At 38.5% G+C, this 26,853-nt stretch overlaps 1 protein-coding gene across 1 annotated transcript in view; it reads left to right on the top strand.

Moving 5' to 3' along the window:
* Positions 1-25,478, top strand: part of ETFA (electron transfer flavoprotein subunit alpha) — an 81,978-nt gene extending 56,500 nt beyond the window's left edge. Inside the window, exons 10-12 of the mRNA XM_059371763.1 lie at positions 10,521-10,586; positions 15,607-15,687; positions 25,181-25,478. Of these exons, the coding sequence (XP_059227746.1) occupies positions 10,521-10,586; positions 15,607-15,687; positions 25,181-25,219 (186 nt within the window). The 3' untranslated portion in view covers positions 25,220-25,478. The remainder of the gene's footprint in view (positions 1-10,520; positions 10,587-15,606; positions 15,688-25,180) is intronic.
* The last annotated feature ends 1,375 nt before the right edge of the window (positions 25,479-26,853 follow it).

Here is a 26,853-nt window from a genome sequence, read left to right as displayed (position 1 = left end):
TGGTGAAAAGGAATTTGGGAAATGGTACGGTGTCTGGGACAAAAGAATGTATTCCATTTCCTTGACGTGAGATTACTTAGAGGGTCTCTAGTTAGGTTGGATCAATAGTAAATTTATTATTTTATTATAGGCACTTTCTTTTTCCACATTATTAGCACTGCTAAAATTCTTAGAACTTTAGGGGTCCCTGGGTGGCTCAGTTAAGCATCGGCCTCCAGTCCAGGTCATGATCCTGGGGTCCTTGGATCAAGCCCCAAATTGGGCTCCCTGCCCAGCGGAGAGCCTGCTTCTCCCTCTCCTTCTGCTTTCCCTCTGCTTGCTCTCTCTCTCTCTCTCTGTCAAATAAATAAGTAAATAAAATCTTTTAAAAAAAATTCTTACAGCTTTAGAAAGTACTAAAAGGAGTCTTTTAGTTCTTTTAATTCAACTTGGGTTGAATTTCACAACTCTGGTTGCCTTTTTTTTTTTTAGTAAACTTTACTTTTGAGAACAGTTTTGGCTTTACAGAAAATTTGCAAAGATTCTTCAGAGAATTCCCATAAATCATGTACTTGGTTTCCTCTGTTATTGTTGTTATTTTTTTTTAATGTTATGTGAACTGTTTGTTTTTGATAATTGTCAAAACCACAAGATTCTAGAGCTCAAGTTTTTTGAAGGTGGAGAATTAAGTGAAGGCTTCTGTCAAGGGTGCTAACTTTTTAATGACTATTTTATTGTAAAATTTTAAAAATTTGCCATTTTAACCATTTTTGGGTGTACAATTCAGTGGCAGTAATTACGTTCACAGTGTTATGCAACCATCACCATCTATGTCCACAATTTTTCATCACCCCAAACTGAAACCCTATATCCATTAAGCAGTAACTCTCTGTTCCCCCCATCCTAGTCCCTGCTAATCTTTCATCTACTTTATGTCTCTGTAATTTTTGCCTCTGCTAGATATTTCATAAAAGTGGAATCATAACAGTATTTGTCCTTTTATGAGTATCTTATTTTATTTATCATGTTTTCAGATTTCATTTATATTGTAGCACGCTTTAGAACTTCATTCCTTTTTTATGGCTGAAGAATATTCCATTAATATACCATGAACATTTTGTTTATCCATTTATCTGCAGGTGGATACTTGCATTGTTTTGTTTTCACCTTTTGGCTATTGTGAATAATGCTTCTGTGAACATTCACATACAAGTATATGTTTGAGTCTGTTTTTGGTTCTTTTGGGTTTATATCTTGGAGTGGGATTGCTGGGTCTTATGGTGATTCTGTGTTTAGCTTTTTGAGGAATTGCCAAATTGCTTTCCTCTGGTTACTTTGTAGCTCTCATGAGGTCCTTGGCATAGAAGTTATCTTAAGAATTTTAGAATAAAGATCAAGGAATGCTATGCAGAAGCAATGACTTAACTCTTAGTAAGTTTAGGAAAGAGACGGCTTGGTTGAGGGAAAAGAATATTGCTTGGAAGTCAGGTCCTGGTGCCATGTTTGTTTTGTGGGGCCACAATTTTTTCATTGTTAAAATAAAACAATTACATAGATAATGTCAGAGGTGCCTTACTACAAAATTCTATGTAAGACTATATAATTTAGCATGTTCTAACTGATTTCAATCAATTAAAAAATCTTGCCGACAAAAAATTCGATAATCAAAGTTTTTATTTGACCCACTAAAATACAAAGCTTTGTAATAGAGTGATTCTATATCTAAGTGTTTTGATGGCATATTCCCAGGTATTTCATTTTAATCATCTGAATAATTTTAGCAAAGTATATGATAATAAACTTGGTTTTCTGTTATTCCAAGTATGCATAAAGAGTATTTTCCCACAGTGGGAAATCCGGGAATTAGCATAGAAGTGAATTAGGTAAATGTTGCACATTTAATTGTAAAATAGCTAAATATTTAAAGATTATATTTTATTTACTTGAGAGAGCATGAGAATGAGAGAGATTGAATGAGTGGGGAGAGGGGCAGAGGGAGAAGCAGACTCCCTACAGAGCAGGGAACCCCATGTGGGACTCAGTCCCAGGACCCTGGGATCATGACCTGAGCTGTAGGCACCTGTAAAATTGATGGTACTTTAAACTTAAGTTAGCTGTTCATCTCATCTTGTGTTAATGATTTTTCTCTAAGATAAATATACTTATTGCCGTTTTAAAGACTAGTGGCTTCAGTTAAAGCATATTACCAGTACTGTCATAATATTCAGTTATCTATGGTATAATAGAAAAAAGTACTGAATTTAAAAATCAAAGGAATTGGGTTAAGAAGCCAGCCTTTTACTAGGTACACTATACATAACCTTGGACAACACATAGCCTGCCTGAGCCTATGCTTTTCTCTTCCGTAAAATGGGAGTAATTCCTATCCTATAGAGTTGTCATAGTTATATGAGATCAAGTTTGTAAAGTACAGCGTAGTTACCAGAATATCATAGACAGTGTGTGTAACTGTAATGATTTGTATGCTAGCTTGACTCTTGATAAAAACCTGAGCTAGTCCTAGTACAGGAGCATTGTCTAATGGCTGGGACATATGTTCGGCTTCAAATCAAGAGTATGTGTAAAGTCCTCCATTCATGTAAAACTCAGTTTAGCCATAATCCTGCCTGAGAACTTCGTAACACAGGCATAGAGCTCTTGGAGAAAAGAGCCACAGTGAGTTGTGCTTTGTGTTTTGGGGCCTCTTCCAAAAAGAGAAGAGACTTAACACAATTTGGCAAACAGAAGAAATAGTTTGGCCTTTTAAATGAGCAACAGGATGAAATATAGCAATACTAATGCACAGGAGACTTGCAGTAATTAGAAAATATAGCTCTGTTAATCTGCTTCTCAGAGACATTCATTATTTGCTATGATAAATTCCATCTAACTCCTAACCTGGCATTTGTCCTATATATGTGTGTGTTGTGTTTTAGCTGTAACAGTTGCTGTTTAAAGTAATGCTTCTGTAGTCTTCTAAATAAGAAGGTTGAGAAAGCATTTGCCATTTTGTAAAACTGGTGTCCTATCTGAAGCTATCATGAGGTTATTGTTATTGGTTATTGGATCTCCAAGCTCTAGAATTACTTTTAGGATGTCTTTTCAAATTTCTGTCTTTGAAGAAATGTAGTTTTTATGTTCCTTCCCCAACTCTATCTACAAAGGGAGACTCCTGGTAGAAAAGAAATTTTAAACCTGATTTTTAAAGAGATAAAGCAATGTTGGCTTGGCTTTTCTGCTCTGAAAGCTTCAGATTTAGCTACTCCACTCATTCATATTTCATATAAACAAAAAAGTGAATGTTTAAATCTTTCTACTTTGTTTAAAGTAAAGCATATCTGAAGTTGCTGCAGGCAGAATACTGTCCAATTCCAGAAAAAAGGGAATGTATGAATTTACAACATAAACTCATGTAATTTCAACTTCATATATATGTGTATGTGTATATATATGGATTTTGTTTTGAGAGAGAGAGAGCATGCAAGTCAGGGGTAAGGGCAAAGGGAGAGGGAGAGAGATTCTTAAGTGGAACCCAACATAGGGCTTTATCTCAAGACCCAGAGATTAGGATCTGAGCCAAAACCAGGAGTCACCCAGGTGCCTCATATATATGTTTTATATAACCAGTATGATATGTCTTGGTATCTGAATCTGGGTTATATATTTCTATATAAGATTGCATTAGAATCTTGGAAAGAAATTTACCCCAACTTTCTAAGCAAGCCAACACTATCTAGAAAGTTGGGCAGAATTTCCAACTTTATTGCCAGTACTATATGCAGAGTATCAGTTAAGTAAGTAAGTATCAGTTAAAAGAAATTTTCCCAGTGCATTATCCCAGAAGAATTATATCAAATTAATAACAACTTCCTTGAGGTGGTGGTTGCCACTTCAAATTGGAATGTAGATAATAGTTGGCTGTCTTTTGCCTTCTAGTTTAAGGAATTTCTGATCATTTAGTAGTAATAATAATAGCATAAGTATTAACATCTAACCTATTTAGAACACTTCACATGCACTAGGTTATTTAATGATCACAACAGTCCTATTAGCTGCAGTTTATCTCCATTTTGCACACAAGATTGAGATTCTGAGAGGTTAAATAACTTGCTTGAGAATATAGAGGGTATGTGTGGAACAGTCAGGATCTGAACCCATCTCTGATCCTATTTATTTAGTTATAATAGTGATTGAATAAATGTACTGGCTTTGTATACTTATTTACAACTTTTTAAAAAAGTTTTTTTTATTTATTTGAGAGACAGACAATGGGAGCATGTGCAGAGGGGGAGGGGCAGAGAGAGAGGGACAAGCAGACTCCTCACTGAGCAGAGAGCCATGTGCACAGCTCAATGTGGGACTCAGTCCCAGGACCCTGGGATCGTTACCTGAGCCAAAGTCAGATGCTTAACCGACTGAGCCACCTAAGTGCCCCTCATTTTTGGCTTTCTTGAATTGAGATCTTAGCTCATTAATTTTTGATAATCTTGTTTCCTAATATAAACATTTTAGAGGTATAAATCTTTTTTTGTATTACTTTAGCTGCATCCTACAATTCTGATAAGCTTTGCCTTTTTTGGTGTTTCATTCCAACTACTTCTAAATTTCTATTTTAAAATATTGTTTTTACTCATTACTTAGATACTTTTTTGAAAAAAATGTGTTTTTAAGGATAGATTTTTGAGTTCTTCTAGAGTTTTAAGAAAAAATCATAACCTACAAGAGGGTAAAATTTAATAGTTTTCTTTTCAGAGTATAAATTTACCATATTAAGCCAGTGGTTTTCATCTGCCTTTGGCTTTCCTGTAATGGTCCACACTACCTTAAATTTGATGGACTTTTGTCATCTATTTGTGATTTATCTGTTGTTGGCTGCCCTCTTATTTAATCCTGCTGCTTCTCATGCTGGTCTTCAGTTTTGTTACACTGCTGACTTTCCTTTTCGGTTCTCTCTCTGAGTTTAAAACAACCTATAAATGATCTTGTTCTGAGCCAATCCAAGCAAGGCAGACACATGAGACTAATATCATTTTATCTTTACATCCACTGTCAGACCATGTAGTATAGTACCCTTGTAGAGTTTAGAAGAAAGCTGTTCTTTAGCTTATTCTAAAATTATCTTGGATCTGTGCTGTCCAATATGGTAACCACTAACCTACATGTGGCTCTTGGGCACTTGAGATGTACTTAGTCTGAATTGAGATTGCATTATTAAAGTTAGTTTTACTTTTTTGTTTTGTTTTGTTTTACTTTAATTAAGCTTAGTCAGTTAAGCTTCTGGGTGGCTCAGTCAGTTAAGCTTCTGCCTTTGGCCCTGGTCATGATCCCAGAGTCTTGGGATCGAGCCCCATGTTGGGCCCCCTGCTTAGCAGGGATGCTTCTGCCTCTGCCTCTCCCCTCCACTTGTGCACACTCTCTCTGGCACTGTCTCTCTCAAATAGATAAAATCTTTTTTTTTAATTAATTAATTTTTTTTTAGGGATTTTATTTATTTATTTGATAGAGGGAGACACAGCGAGAGAGGGAACACAAACCAGGGGGAGTGGGAGATGGAGAAGCAGGCTTCCTGCCGAGCAGGGACCCTGATGTGGGGCTCAATTCCTGGACTCTGGATCAGACCTGAGCTGAAGGCAGACGCTTAATGACTGAGCCACCCAGGCACCCCTCAAATAGATAAAATATTTTTTAAAAATTTTTTAAATTAAATAGGTGACTCACACATTTTATATTTTTTTGTATCTAACAACAGCGTTAGACAAAAATCATAATGTACAAGTAAGAGACCACTTTTCTCCTTAGCTTCTGCACTAAAATCCTCTGGAGAATAGGACTCAGATAATACCTTTTAGAATTCCAGGTTTCCTGTACAAGGTTTGGGTTAAGCAGGAGTGATGTTCCTTCTTTCCGAAGAAAGTAACCAAAACTCAAGTCACGTATCAGAGAATACTCTGGCCGTGTTGATTCCACAGGTTGGTTAAATTTCTGTAAAAGTAGTTAAGGTTTCATTCCAGTCATCTTTCTGTTTATCAGACATTCAGGTTTATCATTTAGTTAGGACCAATAAAACCTGCTTTTAAAAGTGTGTCTTTAAAAAAAAAAAAAAAATAAAAAAAAAAAAATAAAAGTGTGTCTTGAAAAAATTAAATAAAAGCTTGTTTTGTCTGAAGGACTAAGGAGCCATAGCAGATGGGATAAGCTGCGAAAGTGGGCTTCTGTCTGGCAGAGAGTAGAAATGACTACAGAGGAATGTCATCCCCTGATCTGCTTCCTGCTTTCAGAGACCTCTCCACTTCTCAGTGGCAGGTACTGAAAGCATTTACACAAGAGACCAGAGCTCTGACATACTTAGATTTTTCCCCCCCAGATTGGATTATAGACTATTATGATTTTATCTTAACCTATGTTGTTAGACTGTGAGCTTCTTGAGGACATGGGACAAAGAACAGTGTCTTTATATAGTCTCTGTAAGATGTATCAACAAGAGTAAATCATAGTTCATGTCTCTCAACTTTTTCCTGGTATGGCATACTTAGAAAACTACAGTGTTCTTGTATCACAGAGGATTCTGGCTTCTTTGTACTTCTAGTCCATACAACTTTTTTGTACGAATTAGGAGAAACGTATCTCTTTCTCAAGTTACATTACTGCCATCTGTTGGAAAATTATTGTAATAAAAATGTGTTCTGTGATAATATGATGTAAGTGACATGACACCTCCCTCTGGAGCTGTTCAGTGTAGTAGCTCAGCTGTATGTGGTGGCCTTGAGACCACCCCAGGAGCCTAGCTGGCCAGTCAGTGGGCTGAGAGAAACAATATTTGAGCAAACCTCAAGACACATCAGTATCTTGAGAAACTAGTTATTATGCTAAGGACTGAAGCCTCACCGTACCCCTCGAAGTAGGGATACTTAATAATCCCAGTTTTTCAAATGAGCAGGCCGAGGCATGGAGAGGTTCAATAGCTGGCCCATAGTCCTGTGTCTGTCAGGTGGCTGAGTTGGAATTTAAACATAGGCGATGAGATTCTAGAGCCTAGGCTCTTAACCTCAGTAATGTATTCCTCTTGCGAACTGGATGCAGCAGTTTCCAATCCCTGTTCCTATTTTCATCTCAGCCCACTGTAAAGTGTTTTAGAGCCTGGCCTCTGAGTTCTTTTGATGAGTCTACAGCTATAGTCTTTCTAGGTTGTTACAAAGAAAGAGGGATTTGTGCTTTGTTCTGCTGGTTCTTGTTTCTATTGAAGTAAGAGTGCTGTCCCTTCTTTACATTTCAGAATAACCTCTGGTCCTGTTACTGCCCTGGTGGTTTTACTTCTTCCCACCAGTCCCCATTCTTTATTTGCAGAATGACCAACGAGAACTGCTGCCAACTCATGTAGGCTGATCTAATCTCACTTCTAGATTCCTTCCCTTAAGGCTCCTAGGAATTTATCTCCAGAACTTCCCCTCCTTACTTCTCTGTCTGCTCCTTTCTTTAATCCTACCTTTTTTTGAACCCTTAATTGCTGCTCCCTCCAAAATCACCTCTCATTTTTCTATCCAAATTATCTTACTTTCTGATTTTGGAAGGTAAGTGCCTCAGGGCAGGGATTGCCTTGTTATGTTGTGAAGTGGTGTCTAAAGTGCTCCATAAATTAGCATCTGTAGAGAGTTTTATACATACTAATTATTATTATTGAAATACAGAAATGCTTTCTGAGCCATAAGGAAGCATCTTAAGGTAATAGTCTAATTGCCTGTACATGTTTTTTAAAAAAGAAGAAAAAATTCTCTCTTCCTGCCAGAGAGAGCTATCAAATCGCAGAACAGATCTCAGAACAGCAGCCCAAATCCCAGGACTCTTTCTGGTTATTGTTTTAATGCTTTTATATTTATTCAGAGAATCATGTTTGTAAGACAGTAAAATGAGGGCCTGTTGGTCATGTGAACCCATTTGGATTACTTAACCCTGGTCAGAAAAGCAGGAATGGCCCTTTGGTTTGCTTTGGTCCAGAATCTTTAATTTCCTTAGTGTCATTTATAGTTAAAGCCGATGGTATTCATTTCTCAGGGGGTGTAAAATAAATTTCATTTATATTATATTTATGTAGATGTTTATTGCCAGAATGATCAACATTTTTTATTAGCATTTTATGATGCAAATGGAGCTTTTAAGACTTGTTGAATTTTAATGTAGACATGTATGTTAGAAGGACTCATTTACAGAGCTATTGATTTTTTCCAGTGCTTGCTTTGAGAATGTACTTGGAAGAGTGGTTAGTGAGATAGTTTTCTGAGTCCTCTGAACCTTGAAGACAAACCTTTAGGTTTGTTTTTTCTAAATAACTGCTTTGAAAATCTTGTTGGCCTAGTTTTCCTGAATGTGAGATTTAATAAGTATATATTTTTGATAAACAATTTAATGATTGTCCTTTAAATGAAAGAAATGCCAGTCAGAATAACTGAAATGATGTTGAAATTATCAATTGAAGTTACCTGAAGTCTTAAATAAAAAATAGTGGTGCTTTCTCAAAGAAAAGAAGCTTGTTTATCACTTATGGTAGTGACCATGCTTGATGAAGTATGACAGGGTCTTATTGCATTGTCCAAGTGTAAGTGGTCATAACAGACTCATTGCTTATGTTTGAGAGAGAATCATGGAGTTGGGATTTTTTTTTTTTATCCTTACCCGTATGTTTTACTTCCTGCAGCCTAAGAACGTCTTTTTAGGTCAAATTGTACCTACTGAAATTTAGGCTTTTGGTGGTAACTAAAGAGCAAGTTGAATTGGAAAACAAGCCTACCTCATTTTTAGATGATTGAACTCACTTTGGGGACTAGGTTGTCTCCTTTCCCAGGGTTTATAATGGTATCTTGATGCCTTAGAAGTGGTTGGACACTTCATGCCTTTTTTTTTTTTTTTTTAATTTTATTTATTTATTTGACAGAGAGAGTGCACTAGCTGGGGGGAGGGGCAGGCAGAGGAAGAGGGAGAAGCAGGCATCCTGGTTGACGTGGGACTCGATCCCAGGACCCTGGGATCATGACCTGAGCCAAAGGCATATGCTTAACCAACTGAGCCACCCAGATTCGCCCACTTTATGCCTTTAAAGATAAAGCCTGGGTATATAGCATCCCCTGGCCTGGTCCTATTGGAAAGAATTTAGGTTTTAAGCTGCATAAGAGCTGAGCGATCACCTTTCTAGTGGTTCTTAGCTCTGGCTGCATGTTAGAGTATCCTGGAAAGCTTTTTAAAGAATCTCTAGTTTGGGGGCTATACCCCCCTCTGTTTACAATTGAGAAACTGAGAAAGGGGGAAATTGACTTGTATACAGCCACACATGTTATGTGTTATGAAAAATCATAGCATTATTTACTGACATTATCCTCAGATCTTGGCTGAAATGCTCTCACATTTTGGGGCAAGCAGTTGTTAAATCATAAGCAGTGTAGAAAACAAGGTGGGACTACCTAACACTGTCATTAAATAATAAAACTGAGTGTGACAAAGCCACTTTCAGTGCCTTCCACCTTATTCATATTGAGGAGTGACTGCTGTCAGTTGTGGCAAATCCGTAATGTCAGTTTGGTTATATGGTAGATAAACATCCTACCCAAGGCCAGACTTGGTCAGTTTATGTGTGAGGAAAAGCTTTTCAGTTAAAGCTTTAATTGTATCTAGTAGACAGAATGAAGCAGCTAAACTCTTTTAAATTAAGCACTTAGTAGTTTTCTAAACATGGACACTAAATTTTTTAGGTAAGGGGGCAGAGAGCAGTAATCAGTAGTCATTCTCTGTTATTACTAAGGGCAGAGGGCCGGGGCGGGGAGTGCAAATATTGTCATCAACATTTGCTCAGAAACTACAGTCTGGGGGTCCTTTTATAAACCTTGAAATAGGCTTAGCCTATTCCTTCAAGAAGTTTGTATTTCTTAGGGAGGTTGTGTATGCATGTGCACATGTATGTGTGTCTGTGTTTAGAAACCCTTAAGGCTGTTTTGTACTTTTATTCTAAATATGAAAGTTTAATGACTATATCTTATCATTTTAATAAATACTCTTTTATGAGGAGGCAAACAAGTCAAAATATATTTTAATATGTGTATGTGTTTATATGTACATTGTGTATATATTGTGAATGGGTATATATGGATATGTATTGATATGTGTGTGTGTGTGTTTGTGTATAGTGAATATATACAGAGTGATGAATTCAAATGTGGTATCTAAATGAGCAGCCCAAACAAAAGTGCTGCCTCACAGCAAATTATGAGATTAAGTGAAACAGTTGATGTCAAATGCTTAGCACATACTTACTGCTCATTGATTTTCATTACCTGCATATTTATTATTATATCACCACTAGTATAGGAATTCAGAAGAAAAAGAAGACTATGGGTTAGATCAGAGAAGGAAGAAAACATGATTTAAGTAAAACATATTGCATCTATTTTATTTAAAATATCTTTAACCTAAGACTTGAATTGCTAATGCCAGTATTATGGAGGATACAATACAATATATATAAGTACATATTAATGATATGGTTTCTTTTGTTTCAGGAGCTTTATATTGCTGTAGGAATATCTGGAGCCATCCAACATTTAGCTGGGATGAAAGATAGCAAGGTAACTACACAATAATAATCCTAGAAGAAAAATTACCTTATTTTAAAATTTTGGTTTCTTTCGTTCCGTATAGTTACAGTGTGTACGTTCAACCATTCAGATTAATATTCTGTCTAGGAATAGAAAAAAATATAAGGTGCTGTTCACGGCTTGAAGCTGTACCATTGGTAGGAGAGGCATTGTTATGTCATGGAAAGAAGTGTGACCCTGAGTCCCAACTCTGCCCCTAGCTTACCACATGATGTGTCTTGTCTGTTCCTCAGTTCTTTGCCTAATACATGTATTCATTGATGATGTTTAAGGTCCCTTTCAGCTCTGACCATCTATGGGTAGAAAATTTAGGGTGAATAAAGCTTGATGAGGTTCTGACCATCTAACTAGTTTGTGAAGTTTCTGATCCCTGATTGTCTGCTTCACCCTGGTCCCCTTAAAGTCCCACCTTTATATGGCAGCAAAGCTCCTCTTCTCAGGTATGTTACTAAAGTGTGACAGAAACATTTAGGGTTGGAGCATCTCCATATCTCAGTAATTGTTAGCAATATAGTGTATAGAAGAAACACTGGATGCTGACTTGCTACTTAGGACTGTATTGGGAAGCCCTGTGTAAGGATTCTCTGAGCATATATTTCAGAAGGTGACACATTAATTCATGCATACCAATGCACACTTTGAATTATGAACTTAGTCTTTCATGAAGACAGAGATGCTTCTGACACTTCAGCTTTTATCCATTCAGATGGAAGTTTGATATAAAGGTAATAAAACTTTTAACAGGTTTAACTTCTAACTTGAAAAAATACATTCACTACCTCCTTGTAACCTCTAAATGAATTGGCTCAAAACCAGTCAGATTTCACAGTTGGATGGCAGGTTTCTTTACTGAGCTATGAAAACAAGCAGTGCCAGTGGGGAAAATGTTACTGCTGCATTAAAGGGGAAAAAAAAAAAAAACCACTCCAACATCAGCAACCTTAAAAAACATTTTTAGCGGGGCGAGTTCAGACATATCTAGAATTCTACTTCTCAAACGATTCTGCCTGCCAAGAAGATCCTGGTAAAAATTGTCATGCCATGGCAACAGGACTGGATTAGGGGAGAGAGGATCTAGCTAGTAGGTTAAAGCAAAAAAGGGAACGATTGAAGTAAGGAGACCAGTGTTGGGAACTGTTTATAAGAATAAATTTGAGCCAAGATGTTGTCTGTTTATGCAGTCAACAAATTTATTAAGCATTTACTTTTGTACTAGATGCAGGAGATGTTTAAATGAAAAAAACAGCTCTTGTCATCACCAACTTGTGTAGGAGATGCAACAATTTCTGGTTATAATTTTGGTTGAGGTCTAAAATGGAATATTAGAGTAATTGGCTTAAATCTAATAATCATACTGCATACAAGTTATAGTTTTAACATCGTCATATAGTTTGAAGAATGAGATTTGATTGTTATATGAAACTATTCGATGTAATGAGAGTACTTTCTGGACTATATACATATTAATATCATTGATTATAATCTGTGCTTTAAAAGCTGTGTAAGGAAGAGGAGCATGAATTTATAAGGACATATTAGGAGAGCTCTAGGATACAAGCAAGATTTTATGATACTCATTTACAGTTGACAATCCAGGAATATTCTTTTAGTAATTTGAAAAACTGTAACCATCCCAAATCTTTTTTCTTAAATACTTTAATGGTTCCTTGTCCACAGTTGTGTGCTTTTGCTTTAAAAATAACTTTTATATGGTTGGAATGAAAAAGCTTTCACATGATTAAAATGTCAGATGTTTGACTAGGTGGCCTCCAGGAAAATCATTAACATCATTAATTAAATAAATCTCTGCTAGTTCCTGTGAAGCAGGCTTACATATTCCCAGAAGAGAAACACCTCGATGCAAATCAAATGCCTGTGATTTGAAATGTTTGTACTTGTGACTTTGGATTTGAGGCTTATACTGAAACCATCATTTCTTGTCTCTGACCACACATCTTTTAATACATATGGCATGTTTGACTGGAATAGTAGTAACCTGGACTACCACTATGCTTCAATCTCAGATATTCTGGAATATTTTCATCTTTTTTGAGAGAACCTAGGGGAGTTACACATATGTCTTGTAGCCTGTATGTTAAGTCAGACTGTATCAAAATTCTCTTAAAATATGTTTCAGCTATTTTCATGTGATAGAGTAACAAGCAGGTAGAAACTTAATTTTACTTCTATGGAGATAAATCATCATACTGTATTAAAATAACACCACATAAGAATCAAATATTATAGTCAAAACTTTAATTTTACTTTAATTGCAGTGGTGTTTGAAGCATCTGTGGAGGAGTGCCTAGGTGGCACACTTAGTAAAGCATCCAGTGGCTGGTTTTGGCTGAGGTCGTGATCTCAGAGTTGGAGGGTTGAGCCCCACCTTGGGCTCTGTGTTTTGCGCAGTCTGCTTGAGACTCTCCCTCTCTTGCTGCCCCTCCCCTCTATATGTGTGCACGTGCTCTCTCTCAAATTAATAAATAAAATCTTTTTAAAAGGGGCGCCTGGGTGGCTCAGTGGGTTAAGCCTCTGCTTTTGGCTCAGGCCATGATTCCAGGGTCCTGGCATTGAGCCCCGCATCGGGCTCTCTGCTCAGCGGGGAGCCTGCTTCCCCCTCTCTCTATGCCTCCCTCTCTGCCTTCTTGTGATCTCTCTTTGTCAAATAAATAAAATCTTAAAAAAAAAAAAAACTATGGAGAATACCAAACCATTTGTAATATATAATCCATTACTAATAAAGGAATAATTGGTACATGTAGCACTGTTTTTAGGACTATTTTGCCTTAGTTTGCTCATCTGTCATTATAATCCTTCACATAAAAAATTTTATAGGAGATAATAGGATCTTTTGGTGGTTCATGTAGGAGACATAGTAATTTACTTGTTGAAAAGGCTGTCCTTTTCTCATTAAATGATTTTGACACTCTGGTCAAAAATCATTTGACCATATATGTGAGGGTTTATTTCTCAGTTCTCTATTCTTATCCCCCAAGTCTATATATCTGTCTTTATGCCAGTACCACACTGTTTTAATTCCTGTAGCTTTGTAGTAAGTTTTGAAATCAGGAAGTGTGGGTCTTCCAGCTTTGCTCCTTTTCTAGATTGTTTTAGCTATTCAGGGTCCCTTGCGATTCCATATGAATTTTAGGATGGGTTTTTTAAATTTTTGCAGAAAATGTCATTGGAAGGACAGTTTCAGTGGATATAATACTTTTGGTCAACAGTTTTTTTCTTTTAGCATTTTGAATGTTCAGCTCACTGCCTTCTGGATTCCAAAATTTCTGAGAAATCTGTTGATATTCTTATTGAGGATCTCCTGTGTGTGATGAGCCACATGTCCTCATTTTCAAGATTCTCTTTTTATCTTTGGCTTTTGAAAGTTTGATTATAATGTGTCTTGGTGTGGGTTTCTTTGAATTCATCTTTCTTGGAGTTTGTTTAGTGTCTTGGATGTTTATATTCATGTCTTTCATCACATTTAGAAAATTTTCAGCCACCATTTCTTCATTTATTCTTTCTGCGCCTTTTTCTTTCTTCTGGGACTCCCACAGTGCATATTTTGGTTTGTTTGATGTTGGTCCAGAGGACCCTTAAGTGCTCTGATTACATTTCTTTAATCTTTTTCTTTCTGTTCTAAAGACTTGTTTCTGTCTTCTGATTGCTTAAATCAGCCTTTGAATCTTTCCAGTGAATTTTTCTCTTCAGTTATTAGACTGTACAACTCCAGAATTTTCTTTTTGGTTTCTCTTTAGGTTTTGTCTTTTGCTTTTTCCCTTTTGTTCATACATTGTCTTCTTGACTTTCTCTACATCTTTTAATTCTTTGAGTATCTTTAAAATGGTTGTTTTAAAGTCTTTTCCTCATAGAGATGCCATCAGACCTTTCTTAGAAGCAGTTCTCTTGATTTTATTTTCCTTGAGTGGTCCCATACTTTCCTGTTTCTTAGTGTTTTTTTGATTTTTGTTGTTGTTGTTGTTGAAAACTGGGATTTGAATCTAATAATCTATTCCTGGAAATCAGATTCTCCTCCTTCCCCAGGGTTTGCTGTTTTGTTGTTGTTGTTTTTATTTATTATTGTTGTTTTTTGGTTGTTATAGGTTGTATATGTGCCAAAGATTAACCTGAGGTATAAACTTAAGATCTTTTTGTGTCCTTTTTGAGCCTGTATGTGAGGTTAGTTTGTATATCCAGTTTCTTCTAAGTGTCCTAGTCTTGAATGTCTGGCTTCCAAAAGGGGAAAAGAACATTGAAGAGAGGCAGAAGTGCTTTGACATTTTAAATCCCCTAGAGGTAACTTTAGCCAGAGGAGGGGAGGGGCTTCTAACAATGGGGGAGGTGCAATAAGCAACATCTTTTTGATCAGTAACAGCAATCCGGAATCAGAGCACAGGTCCCCAGTCCCTAGAGGACAGGGTTCTTTTTGCCCACTCTGTCTCCTGCAGGCTGTGTACAAGCAGCTGCAAGAACATGTGCACAGTTGCTTGCCACTGGGGCAGGGACTGAGTACCTGTTACTGCACTAAGAGCTACAGCTCATGCAAGCCTTCCCCTGGAAGTTGCAAGCATTCAGTAGACTCTAGATTTCCAAAATGGTTACATTAGACAGATTCTGCCAGTGCTGTTGTTAACAGTGTAGGTAGGAAGACAGATTCCTCCTGATGCTTCCTAATTTGCCATCTTCCCAGATTCCTCTCCTCTCATTTGTTACTTCCTAAAACATTGTTTTTCATGTCAGAAAAGAACTTAGAAAAATAATGGCTTAAAACCTTTTTAAATACTGTGATGGGCTAGTGGTGGTGTAGGAGATAATTGTATGTGCAAACCCAGAAATCCCTAAATTTACAGTATTGGCACAAATGAATCAAATTCATCTTATTTAGTAAACATCTTTAACAATATAAATTTATTGTTGGGAGTGTTAAAGTAGAAACATCAATCTGTGGTATGTTTTCTTGATAAAGACCAAAGTCTTTGTTTTTATTTCACAGACGATTGTGGCTATTAACAAAGACCCAGAAGCTCCAATTTTTCAAGTGGCTGATTATGGAATAGTTGCTGATTTATTTAAGGTAAGCTGGCCTTGGGAGAGAGGGCTGTTACCTAGCTTGTCATCCAGGAACCTCTTAGAGTTGGTCAGAGAGGAAGCCATTATAGGAAAACACTGTGTTTGTTTGTGTACCTGTGTATCTGTGTATGTATTAATATTTGTACACAGTTTTGAACTGTGAAGTTGTCCTAATAAATACGTGAAGTTTATATAGAGTATTATAACTTTTACCTTTAAGGAGTCCATATTGTCTTTAAAATATCCACATGGCTTTTGGCATCTTGTGTTCTAAGTTAGCACACAGTGTGAAGTGATTCAAGTAATTATGACCGAGAATCATATTTGGCAGGTACCTTAAAGAAATTCACATCAAATACCCTTACTCAGAGATTTGCCAGAAATGCTACAGCTTTTCTTTTAAGTTTTATTTGTTTGAGTAATCTCTACACCCACCACAGCACTCAGACTCATGATCCCGAGATCAAGAGTTGGATGCTCTGGGGCACCTGGTGGCTCAGTGGGTTAAGCCGCTGCCTTCGGCTCAGGTCATGATCTCGGGGTCCTGGGATCGAGTCCCGCATCGGGCTCTCTGCTCGGCAGGGAGCCTGCTTCCCTCTCTCTCTCTCTCTGCCTGCCTCTCCGACTACTTGTGATTTCTCTCTGTCAAATAAATAAATAAAATCTTTAAAAAAAAAAAAAAAAAGAGTTGGATGCTCTTCCGACTGTGCCATCCAGGTGCCCCCGTGCTGCAGCTTTTCAAGGGAAGATTGGGCACTCGGGTCCAGCTTATCTGACTCAACAAGTATGCTCTGCTTCCTGTGTTTGAGAGTTAAATGCCTTCCTAATGTGATATATGTAGGGAAGAACACTTACTCTGCACTCTCCTACTCTTCACATTTTTGAGTGTTCTTTCTACCCTGCCATCACCCCCATCTTTGCCCTCCCCATGAGCAAAATTACTTTAGTGATACTGATGTGTACCATTTGGCCACATTTAAAGGTTCTTAGCTCATGCCTGGCCTGGTTTATTTCTGTCCCTCAGGGCTTGCCTATAAACTTCCTGTTTGCCTTATGCAGAAATCACTCATGCAGCCATTGAGGCTCTGAAAGTAACACCTAACACTGGGAGAAGTAGGTGGGTTTGCTAGAGTGAGGAACCCCTCGCACAGAATTACAACAAGTTACTGTGGGCTTTAATAGAGAGGCTGCAGCCTGAGAAGAGAGCCAGGGTAGTCCCCTTGACAAGAGAATTGGTCCATTACCATGGCTTCATCAGCACTGTATATGATCCAGATGAACTAATGAGTGTACTTTGAGAGCCCATTTGTACTTTGAAGTTCATGCTCAAATATATGTTCATGCTCAGTGAAAATGGACCCTTCAACTCCTCATGCAGAGACGAGAATGGGGCTGTTTCCCTGGGTCAGCCTTCCCCTCAGCACCCCCTCCCTGCCTCTGGCCTCCCAAAGAGCCTATATCTTGCCCTAGGAAGAATACAGCCCCTCTTCAGTGATCCTGGGGTCCTGTAATTGAAAGTTAGAATTTAGGTAGTTCTGCTGCTCCTGTTACTTGGTCCAGCTCTGTAAGAACAAACAATATTTAATGACAGTCATTTGACCACTACAGTAACATCAGTGGGAGGAAAAGTTAGTATGAAAGAGAAATTTTTAAAAAATTTCTGTACTGGGCACCTGGGTGGCTCAGTGGGTTAAGCCGCTGCCTTCGGCTCAGGTCATGATCTCAGGGTCCTGGGATCGAGTCCTGCATCAGGCTCTCTGCTCAGCAGGGAGCCTGCTTCCCTCTCTCTCTCTCTCTGCCTGCCTCTCCGTCTACTTGTGATTTCTCTCTGTCAAATAAATAAATAAAATCTTTAAAAAAAAAAAATTTTCTGTACAAGGATAACTTTGTTCAGGTTGCTAGCATTTAGCTACAGTGAGAAGCTTAAAGGAGTAAAGACCTTTTAAGTAAAAATGAAACACCTCTGAACCCTCACCAGGTATCGGGTTGACGTGTTTGGAAACAGACATCTACTGCAGTTGCCTTATATTTTTCTCCAAGTGAATATTTAAATAAGTTTACAAGTAATTTTGCTTATTTTGCGATACATTTTTCTGTTTTCTTGTGTACTATATATTGCAACCTACAGAGTGGGCTTCCTTGATAAATGGATGAAGTGTTAGACAATTGGAAATTTGTGATGTTTATATAGTGGATACCTGCCTTGGGGCAGGACCATCTTTGTAGCAATTATTGATGGAATGGTGTCATAATGCCTCTTGCATTAAGGGCAGCTCCCAGGTTGAACATGAAAGAGAAAGTATGTGAGCGAGTGAGGGTTGTGTGCATGCTGAGAGAGGTATTTTGGTGAGAGTCCTAAGACAGTAGAAGTGGAAAGGAATTTCAAGAATCAGTGAGCAGATTTCTAACCAGACATTCTCAAGCTATTTTTGGTGTTTTAAGAAGCCCGCATTTGATAATGTGTTTGGACTATTTGTTAATAGCTAGAATTATATTAAGGTAGTGGTTACCTCATGCTCAGAAGTTCTGAACACAGGTATATACACCTTTTTTTTTTTAAATTTTTAAAGACCTTTATTGATTTGACAAACAGAGATCACAAGTAGCCAGAGAGGCATGCAGAGAGAGGAGGAAGCAGGCTTTTCGCTGAAAGAGCCCGATATGGGGCTCGATCCCAGGACCCCGGGATCATGACCTGAGCCAAAGCCAGAGGCTTTAACCACTGAGCCACCCAGGTGCCCCAGTATATATACCTTTTGATTAATATAAAGTTAATCCTTTAAAAAGCAGTCTGTGGGGGGAAACAGATTAGATTATGAAAATATTAAAAATCTGCTTGGGAGCGGTTGGCTAGCTTGGTTAGTAGAGCATTTGACTCTGGATCTCAGGGTTGTAAGTTCAAGCCCCACGTTGGGTGTTGAGATTACTTAAAAATAAAATTTCAAAACAAAAAAAAGCAGTGCTGCTTGAGTTGTAGCCTCCTGGTTGCTACTACATGTATAAGACAAGTAATATGTTCTTTTTAGGTTATCTATTTTCCCAGAGAGATGTGATTTGCGGAAATTACTCAGCAAGTTTTTGGCACAATTAAGCCAGGCTCCTGATTCTGTTCTTTTACTCATCACCCTGCCTTTCTAACTCATCAGGGACTCTGGCCAGGTGGTTCACCAGGACTCCTCTACCCTTGATAAGTTGCAGTAAAAAGGACCTCACCTTTGGCAGACTCTAGGAACCTAGACAGTATCTATCACATTGTTTTTTCAGTTGAAATTAGAATGAATATGGCACATGAATATTAGTAATTCTGACTAAAGAATGGACAAGGTGGTGTAGTGAATAAGCTCCTCAGGGCCATGCTCTGTTTTTTAAAAATCAAATATTTAAAGGTATAACAGCACATAAAAATATGGCTATGCAAATTATGAATGAGATAGCATTATCTATTTCAGATTAAGATTTTAAAGAAAATAGTTTAAGTCAGGGGCACCCACCTGGCTCTTGATCTTGGGATTTTAAGTTTGAGCCCCAAATAAATTATAATAAAATCTTTGTTTTTATTTTTTTAGAGAGGGAGGAGGGGTACAGAGGGAGAGAGAGAATGTTAAGCTGGCCCCACGCCCAGTGCAGAGGCCCATGCAGGACTTAATTTCACAACCCTGAGATCATAGGAGTTGGATGCTTAACAGACTGAGCTACTCGGGCATCCCCAAAAATAAAATCTTTAAGAAAAAAAAAAGAAAAAGAATATCATGAGTCACATAATAGTTGTGCAAAAAGGACTTTTTAAGACTGAATTTCTGTGTAAAAATTTTAAATTTCAGACTATCACATAATAGACTAATAATGCTCTGAATGATATGGTATCCACCAAACTTTATTATGTCTGGAGTAAAAATGTGTATGGATTTTAATTTTTAATTATTGTTTTACTTCCTCCTTCTAATAATCACGAATTAGAGACATGAGGGGTTTTTTTTCTTTCTTCATATAAGGAAAATAATACAGTTCAGTAGTTAAGAGCTTTAATTCAGATTTTGTCTTGGCCACATACTAGTTAAATTATCTTGGCCAAGTTATTTAATTTTTCTGAATGCAAGCTTACTCAAAAGTAATATAAATATACTACGTACCTTACAAGGTTGTATTGAAGGTTAAATGAGATTATACTGTACCTAGTACAGTCTGTGTTAAATATTAAGCTCCCTATTTATATTTCCTTTCATACATTATAATAAGTGTTCAATAAATGGTAAATATTATAATCAGAGTCAGAGTGACAGAGTATGGGATACTATGTGACTGGTGGTTGTTTTTTTATATAGCTTTCCTGAGATTTAATTCATAAATCATAAAGTTCACCCTTTTAAAATGTATAGTTCAGTGATTTTTAGTATATTAGGAGTTATGTAGCCATCAACTATCTAATTCCAGAACATTTTCATCACACTGAGAAGAAACCACAAACATATTTTCAGTCATTTCCTGTTCCCCCACTCTCCCCAGACCCTGGCAACTACTAATCTATTTTGTGTTTCTATGGATTAGCCATTCATGGACATTTCTTATAAACAGAATCATGTAATATATGGTCTTTTATAGCTGGCTTCTTTGCATAATGTTCTAATGTGCTAAATAATATCCGTTGTGTGGATATGCCTCATTTTGTTTATCCATTAATCATTTGATGGACATTTGAGTTGTTTCTACTTTTTTGCTATTATAAGTAATGCTGTTATGAGCATTTAAGTTTTCATGTAGATACATGTTTTCATCTTGTGTGGGTACATATATAGGAAAGGAATTTTGGGGTCACTTGATAACTCTTACTTTTAACATTTTGAAGAACTGCCAGCCTGTTTTCCTAAGTGGCTGCCCTATTTACATTCCCACCAATAATACTATTCCCAGTAATAATGTTTCTTTTCTCTTCTTTCTTTCCTTTCCTCTCCTTTCTCCCCTCCCCTCCTCTCCCCTCCATTCTCTTCTTTTCTTCACCCCCTCCCTCCCCCTCCCTTCTTTATTTGTTTATTGTATTATTGACTTTATTAAACAAGTCATGTATCAGATAGCATCCCATTTAGCAAGTAGAGGGGAGCCCCTGTCTTTTCACATTCTTTATGTCCTCTGATGCACAAAAGTTTACATTTTGTTGAAGTCCAGTTTATCTATCTATTTTTTATTGCTTTCCCTTTAGTAGGTGTACTATATGTGAAACTTCTGCCTAATCCAGTACAGTGATTATAGGCCTAAAAGTATCTGTTCAAGTCCTCACTTTCATTTCCTTTGTGTGTATGCCTGGGGATTGCTGGGTAATATGGTAATTCTGTGTTTAGCTTTTTGAAGAACTTCCAAACTGCTTTCTCTAGTGGCTGCACCATTTTACATTCCCACCAGCAATGTGCAGGCCTTCCAGTTTTTCCGCATCTTTGCTCACACTTGTTACTTTTTTTTTTTTTTTTTTTATTCTTTTATTTTTATTTATTTATTTATTTATTTATTTAATTTTGTATTTTTTATAAACATATATTTTTATCCCCAGGGGTACAGGTCTGTGAATCACCAGGTTTACACACTTCACAGCACTCACCAAATCACATACCCTCCCCAATGTCCACACTTGTTACTTTTTATTTTTCAAATCAGAGCCATCCTGGTAGGTATAGAATGGTATCTCATTGTGGTTTTGACTTGCATTCCTTAATGACTAATGATGTTGAGCATCTTTTTATGTGCTCACTGGCTATTGGTGTAGCTTCTTTAGAGAAATGTTTATCCAAATCTTTTATCCTTTTTTAATTGAATGTGTGTCTTTGTTCTTGAGTTGTAGGAGTTCTTTAAATATCCTGGATATTAACTCTTACCAGATACATAATTTCCAAATATTTTCTCCTATTTTGTAGGTAGATTATCCTTTCACTTTCTTTATAATTACCTTGGCACAAAAGTTTTTAATTCTGATGAAGTCCAGTTCATCTATATTTTTCTTCTGTTACTGTTGTTTTTTGTTTTTTCTCAGATATGTCTGAGAATCCATTGCCAAATCCAGAGTCTTGAAGCTTTAGCCCTAAGTTTTTTTCTAAGAGTTTTATTTTAGCTCCCATAGTTAGGTCATTGATTAATTTGGGATTAATTTTTGCATATGGTATGAGGTGAGGTTCCATCTTCATTCTTTTGCATGTTGTCACAGCACCGTCTCTGTTGGAGAGACTCTTATTCCCATTCATTGGACTTTGCATACCACCTGTTTTTTAAAACTTTTTCTACTTCTTCCTATCATAGCTGCCCATTAGAGTCATTCTAACCCCTTATGCTCTCTCTCTGGAACTTGCAGGGTTTATCTCTGTCTGCCTCCTCAGTTTTTGTCCAGAATCCTTTTCTCCTCCATGTTAATGTTCTGATTTTTCTGAGCCCACACTTAATCTCTTCCTTAGAACCCCTGGATTGTGAGCATTTAGTGCTATTCTTTTCATCTTCTTACATTACAGTGTAAGATGGGTACATTTTTGGTTGTGTGGTTCATAGATCTCGGTCTTTTCTCCCCAGCTCGGGGGTAGAATTCCTTGTGGGCAAGAATTACACCTGAACTTTATTTCCCGTGGTGCTCACCCTGGGAGAATACTAATTAAATGACTCGAATGTAGTTGTGTTTTGATTTCTATCAGTAGATTGTCTTATTTTATTTTATTTTTTTTAAGATTTTACTTATTTATTCAACAGACAGAGATCATAAGCAGAGAGAGAGAGAGGAGGAAGCAGGCTTCCCACTGAGCAGGCTCGATCCCAGGACCCTGGGATCATGACCTGAGCCAAAGGCAGAGGCTTTAACCCACGGAGCCACCCAGATGCCCCTAAATTGTCTTATTTTAAATGTAAATTCACTTTCATCTGGTCTTACTGACTAGAGAGCTGGGCCTGCACTATCTAAAATAAAAATAAGAATCCGAATCTCTGAGTTAGTGCTCAGGCTGTCAGACATGCAGTGAACTTGAGTGGCATTTTTCTTTTCCTTAACTGATAAGGCATTGTGTAATATGCTTGGAAAGTCTGAGGTTGATCTAATAAAAAAGGATATAGATGGTGGACAGAGTGCCTTTAGCCCTTTTTGGGGGGTTGTAGCAGGGAGACATTCTGGAAGATTTTTAAAAATTATATGTTCCAAATCAAGTTAATGTTTAAAAGTTAATGTTTAATGTTAATGTTTAAAAGAAGTTGGGCTCTAGCCTATTTTTCATGAAACACATAGGTCCCACAAGAGGCCTCTTTAGCGTGTCATCTGTGTGCCTGGCATCAGCTCATGGACTCTCCACTGAGCAGAGCTGGGAGAAATGGTGCCAGCTCTTAGTGCTGCCCCTGAGCTACTGCCCACTGGCTCATGGTAAACATGGGCCTTTAATAGGCTGGAGACAAAGTGACATTAGGAGGAAACAACATGTTGACAATTTCCTTAATAAATTTTGTACGAACACATTATTTCCACCTAATGGAAATGTAGCTCTCTTAAATAATTGAGAGGCTGTATTCATCAGTGGCGAGTTCAGCTGGGACCTTCTGAGCTAGGACAGTCGACGGCCCCGTGGAAGACTGGGTAATTGATATTTTACACAGATGGCTCAGCTAGTTTTCAGGTGGGCTCCATGTGACACCCCCTGCAGTCCCCGTGCCCAGGGCACCTGTGCTGTCAGGCTACCCCAAAGCAGCTCCGCGTGGAAAGCTCCAGTTGCAGCCACTGAACTGTGGAGACTAAGAGTTAGTAATTCATCCTTTTTAAAATGGGAGCCGGGGCGCCTGGGTGGCTCAGTGGGTTAAAGCCTCTGCCTTCGGCTCGGGTCATGATCTCAGGGTCCTGGGATCGAGCCCCGCATCGGCCTTTCTGCTCGGCAGGGAGCCTGCCTCCCCCTCTCTCTATGCCTGCCTCTCTGCCTACTTGTGATTTCTGTCTGTCAAATAAATAAAATTAAAAAAAAAAAAATGGGAGCCAACTTGGTCAGTTTTCCCTCGCTGTGGTTTCTTACTCTGTCTGCTGACCAGACACCGCATTAGCACAAGGCCTTTAACAGAGCATGATGAAACTGAATGTTCAGCATGCAGCTCATTCTTATGTGCCAAAAGATAGGAACGTGTGCTGAGGAAGCAACTACAGTGTTTGTCGAATGACAGATGTGTAAGCAAATGAACAATGAGAAAACAAGTGCTAGAGCAGATTGACGGGGTCATGTCTGAATATTGCTGTGGACTTTGAAGGAAAGGCAGGAGAGCAGTAAGGGTAGGAAGAATAACCAGAAATCACAGAGGTGAAAAATACACCTTACTCTCCTCACAGAAGAAAAATTGGACTCCTGTTTCTTGTGGTGCCTTTCTGAGGTTTGTGATTATGTCAGAAGGTTCCTAGTCAGGGCGTCTGGGTGGCACGGTCGGTTAAACATCTGATTCTTGGTTTCGGCTCAGGTTATAATCTCAGGGTCATGATCTCAGGGTTATGAGGTCGGGCTCCACGGTCAGTGTGGAGTCTCTTCATGATGCACTCTCCCCTGGGCGCCTGGGTGGCTCTGTCACTTAAGTGTCTGTCTTCGCTCACATCATGATCTCGGGGTCCTGGGATAGAGTCCCTCATCGGGCTCCCTGCTCAGTGGGAAGTCTGCTTCTCCCTCTCCTCAGCCCCCCAAAATAGAAAAATAAATCTTTATTTATTTAAAAAAGAAAGAAAGAAAGTAAAGTTCCAAGGCAGTGTGTGCACTCCTGATCCTGCCAGCAGTGTGTCCAGGTGGTCTTCCCTTCAAAGGCTGTAGTCTTGGAGTGCCTGGGTGGCTCTGTCGGTTGAGCGTCTGATTCTTGATTTCAGCTCAGGTCATGATCTCAGGGTCATGAAGCCAAGACCGCTCCCCCCACCCCCATGGGGCTCTGTGCTCAGTGGGGAGTCGGCTTGAGATTCTCTGTTGACCTGTGCTCCTCCCCCCACTCATGCTCTCGCCTCTCTCTCTCACTCCCTAAAGTAAATAAATCTTTAAATGTAGTCATTCCACAGACCCCACATTCTCACAGATAAGAGGAGAGCCTAGAGGAACATGTTGGGGATGGGGACACACCTCAAGCCTCAGCAGCAACGCGCGCGTAGCTTCTTTCGGCTTCTGTATACTTTTTTTTTTAAAAGATTTTATTTATTTATTTATTTAGAGTGAGAGCAAAAGAGAGAGCATGAGCAGGGAGAGAATCTTCAAGCAGACTCCCTACTTGTGTGGAGCCCAACTCAGGGCTTGATCCCTTGACCCTCAGATCATGACCTGAGCTGAAATCAAGAGTCAGACCCTCAACCGACAGAGCCAGCCAGGCGCTCCAAGACTGCAGCCTTTGAAAGGAAGACTACCTGGACACAAGGCTGGCAGGACCAGGGGCACACACGCTGCCTCAGCGCCCCATCTCTGTGTACTTCCTATAGAGCTGTGACCATATCACACTGAAGGCTCAAGTTGCTTAATTACTTTTTTTGTTTTAATTTGCAGGTAGTTCCTGAAATGACTGAGTTGTTGAAGAAGAAATGAGTTACAGTGTTTTAAGAAGGAAAATATATCAAAGTATTCAACTGAAATAGAAATTCATGGCTATTACAGTAATCATTGGAAAGTATGGAGAGCTACATATCATAATTTGAGAAAAAAATTCTCACAGATGCCAGAATGCTTTTTTATGAGCCTGTTACTATATTTCTTTTAATTATTTGTGGCTCCAAGTAATAATTTTTTAAATTTTTCTAATTCTGTAAAAAATATATAATAAAACATTTCCACGGCTTTAAAACTACTAACAGAAATATGCCTAGCTTTGTAAAGAAAGAAAATTGAAGAAATGGGGTGAAAATTTATTTTTTCTCTGCCTGTCTTTTTCATGGAGGACTCTGTGATTTGTTTGTTTGTTTGTTGTTTATTTATTTGACAGAGAGAGAGAGAGAGAGGGAACACAAGGAGGGGGAGTGGGAGAGGGAGAAGCAAGCTTCCAGTGGAGCAGGGAGTCCGGCATGGGTCTTGATCCCAGGACTCTGGGATCATGACCTGAGCTGAAAGCGGGCGCTTAATGACTAAACCACCCAGGTGCCCGAGAACTCTGTGTTTAGGCAAGATTGTGAACATGATTGTTCTCTCCAGACTAATCATTTAATTTAGTTGTTGAGAGAAGGGACCTAGATTGGCAAATTCCGAGTTAAAAAAGCATGGCCACAAAGCATGAATATTAACTTAAATATACTCCAGTCTTCAGAAGACCTTAATAGGACCAAAGCAGACCCGACTTAAACCTGAACTTGCTGAATGAATTTAGTTGGCTTACATTAAATTTAATTTTCCATTTCATTTCAAAGTTTTGTCAGCTTATAGGACTTTGTGTCTCTGAAGGAGAGGGGAGAAGGACGGGCTGTGGTGATGCAACATGGCCTCTTACGCTGACAGATAGTGTGATTAATATGAATGTTTAATTCCTGCTCAGAGAATGCTTTGGCTTTTCTCTGGCCCTCCTGATGCTTCCTTTGAGCTGTCTTAGAAAACAGCCAAGCATGTGAGATGACCATATGTTTGTTTAGCTTTGGCATTCTCCCTCTGCTGCCCTGAGGCATGACTGAGATGGAGAGTGTCACAAGGGCTAGAAGCCAGTGTTCATGCAGGCCCAAGAACGGGGGCTGGGGAGGCTTTGGTCTGTCCTGTGGGAGGGTGTCCTGGAAAGGTTCTGGAAAGGCCCGGGTCAGCAGCTGAATAACATGAAGACAACTGCCACCTGAAGCAGATCTGCAGAAGGTACAGTAGTTAACAGACTAAGGACGACAGCAGGGAGGAGCTGGGAAGTGGCCAGTGGTACAAGAGGGGATGGGGCAGAGGTGGTCAGCCCGTCCCTCTCTTTGGCCATCCTGGGGCTTGGCTCCTTGAACTCTTTGATTTTGTCACAGTCACTGGCTTTCGAAACACTTTTGGAAGTTAAATGTCTCTGGGATTTCAACCTTCTTGAACCTAATAGGATGAGAAGATAGCAATAAAATGAACCACAGCATCCTAGAGTGTCAGAGCTGAGAATGACCATCTGGTTCAGCCCTCCTGTTCACAAAGGATTACTGAAGCACAACCAAGTGACTTGTCCAAGGCCATGTGGTTTGAACCACTCTTGTGAACCTAATTCCCATATCGAGTTGTTG

This window comes from Mustela nigripes, chromosome 13 (genome assembly GCF_022355385.1).
Source record: "Mustela nigripes isolate SB6536 chromosome 13, MUSNIG.SB6536, whole genome shotgun sequence".
Lineage (NCBI taxonomy): Eukaryota > Metazoa > Chordata > Mammalia > Carnivora > Mustelidae > Mustela > Mustela nigripes.
This window is presented reverse-complemented; position numbering and strand designations above follow the sequence as displayed.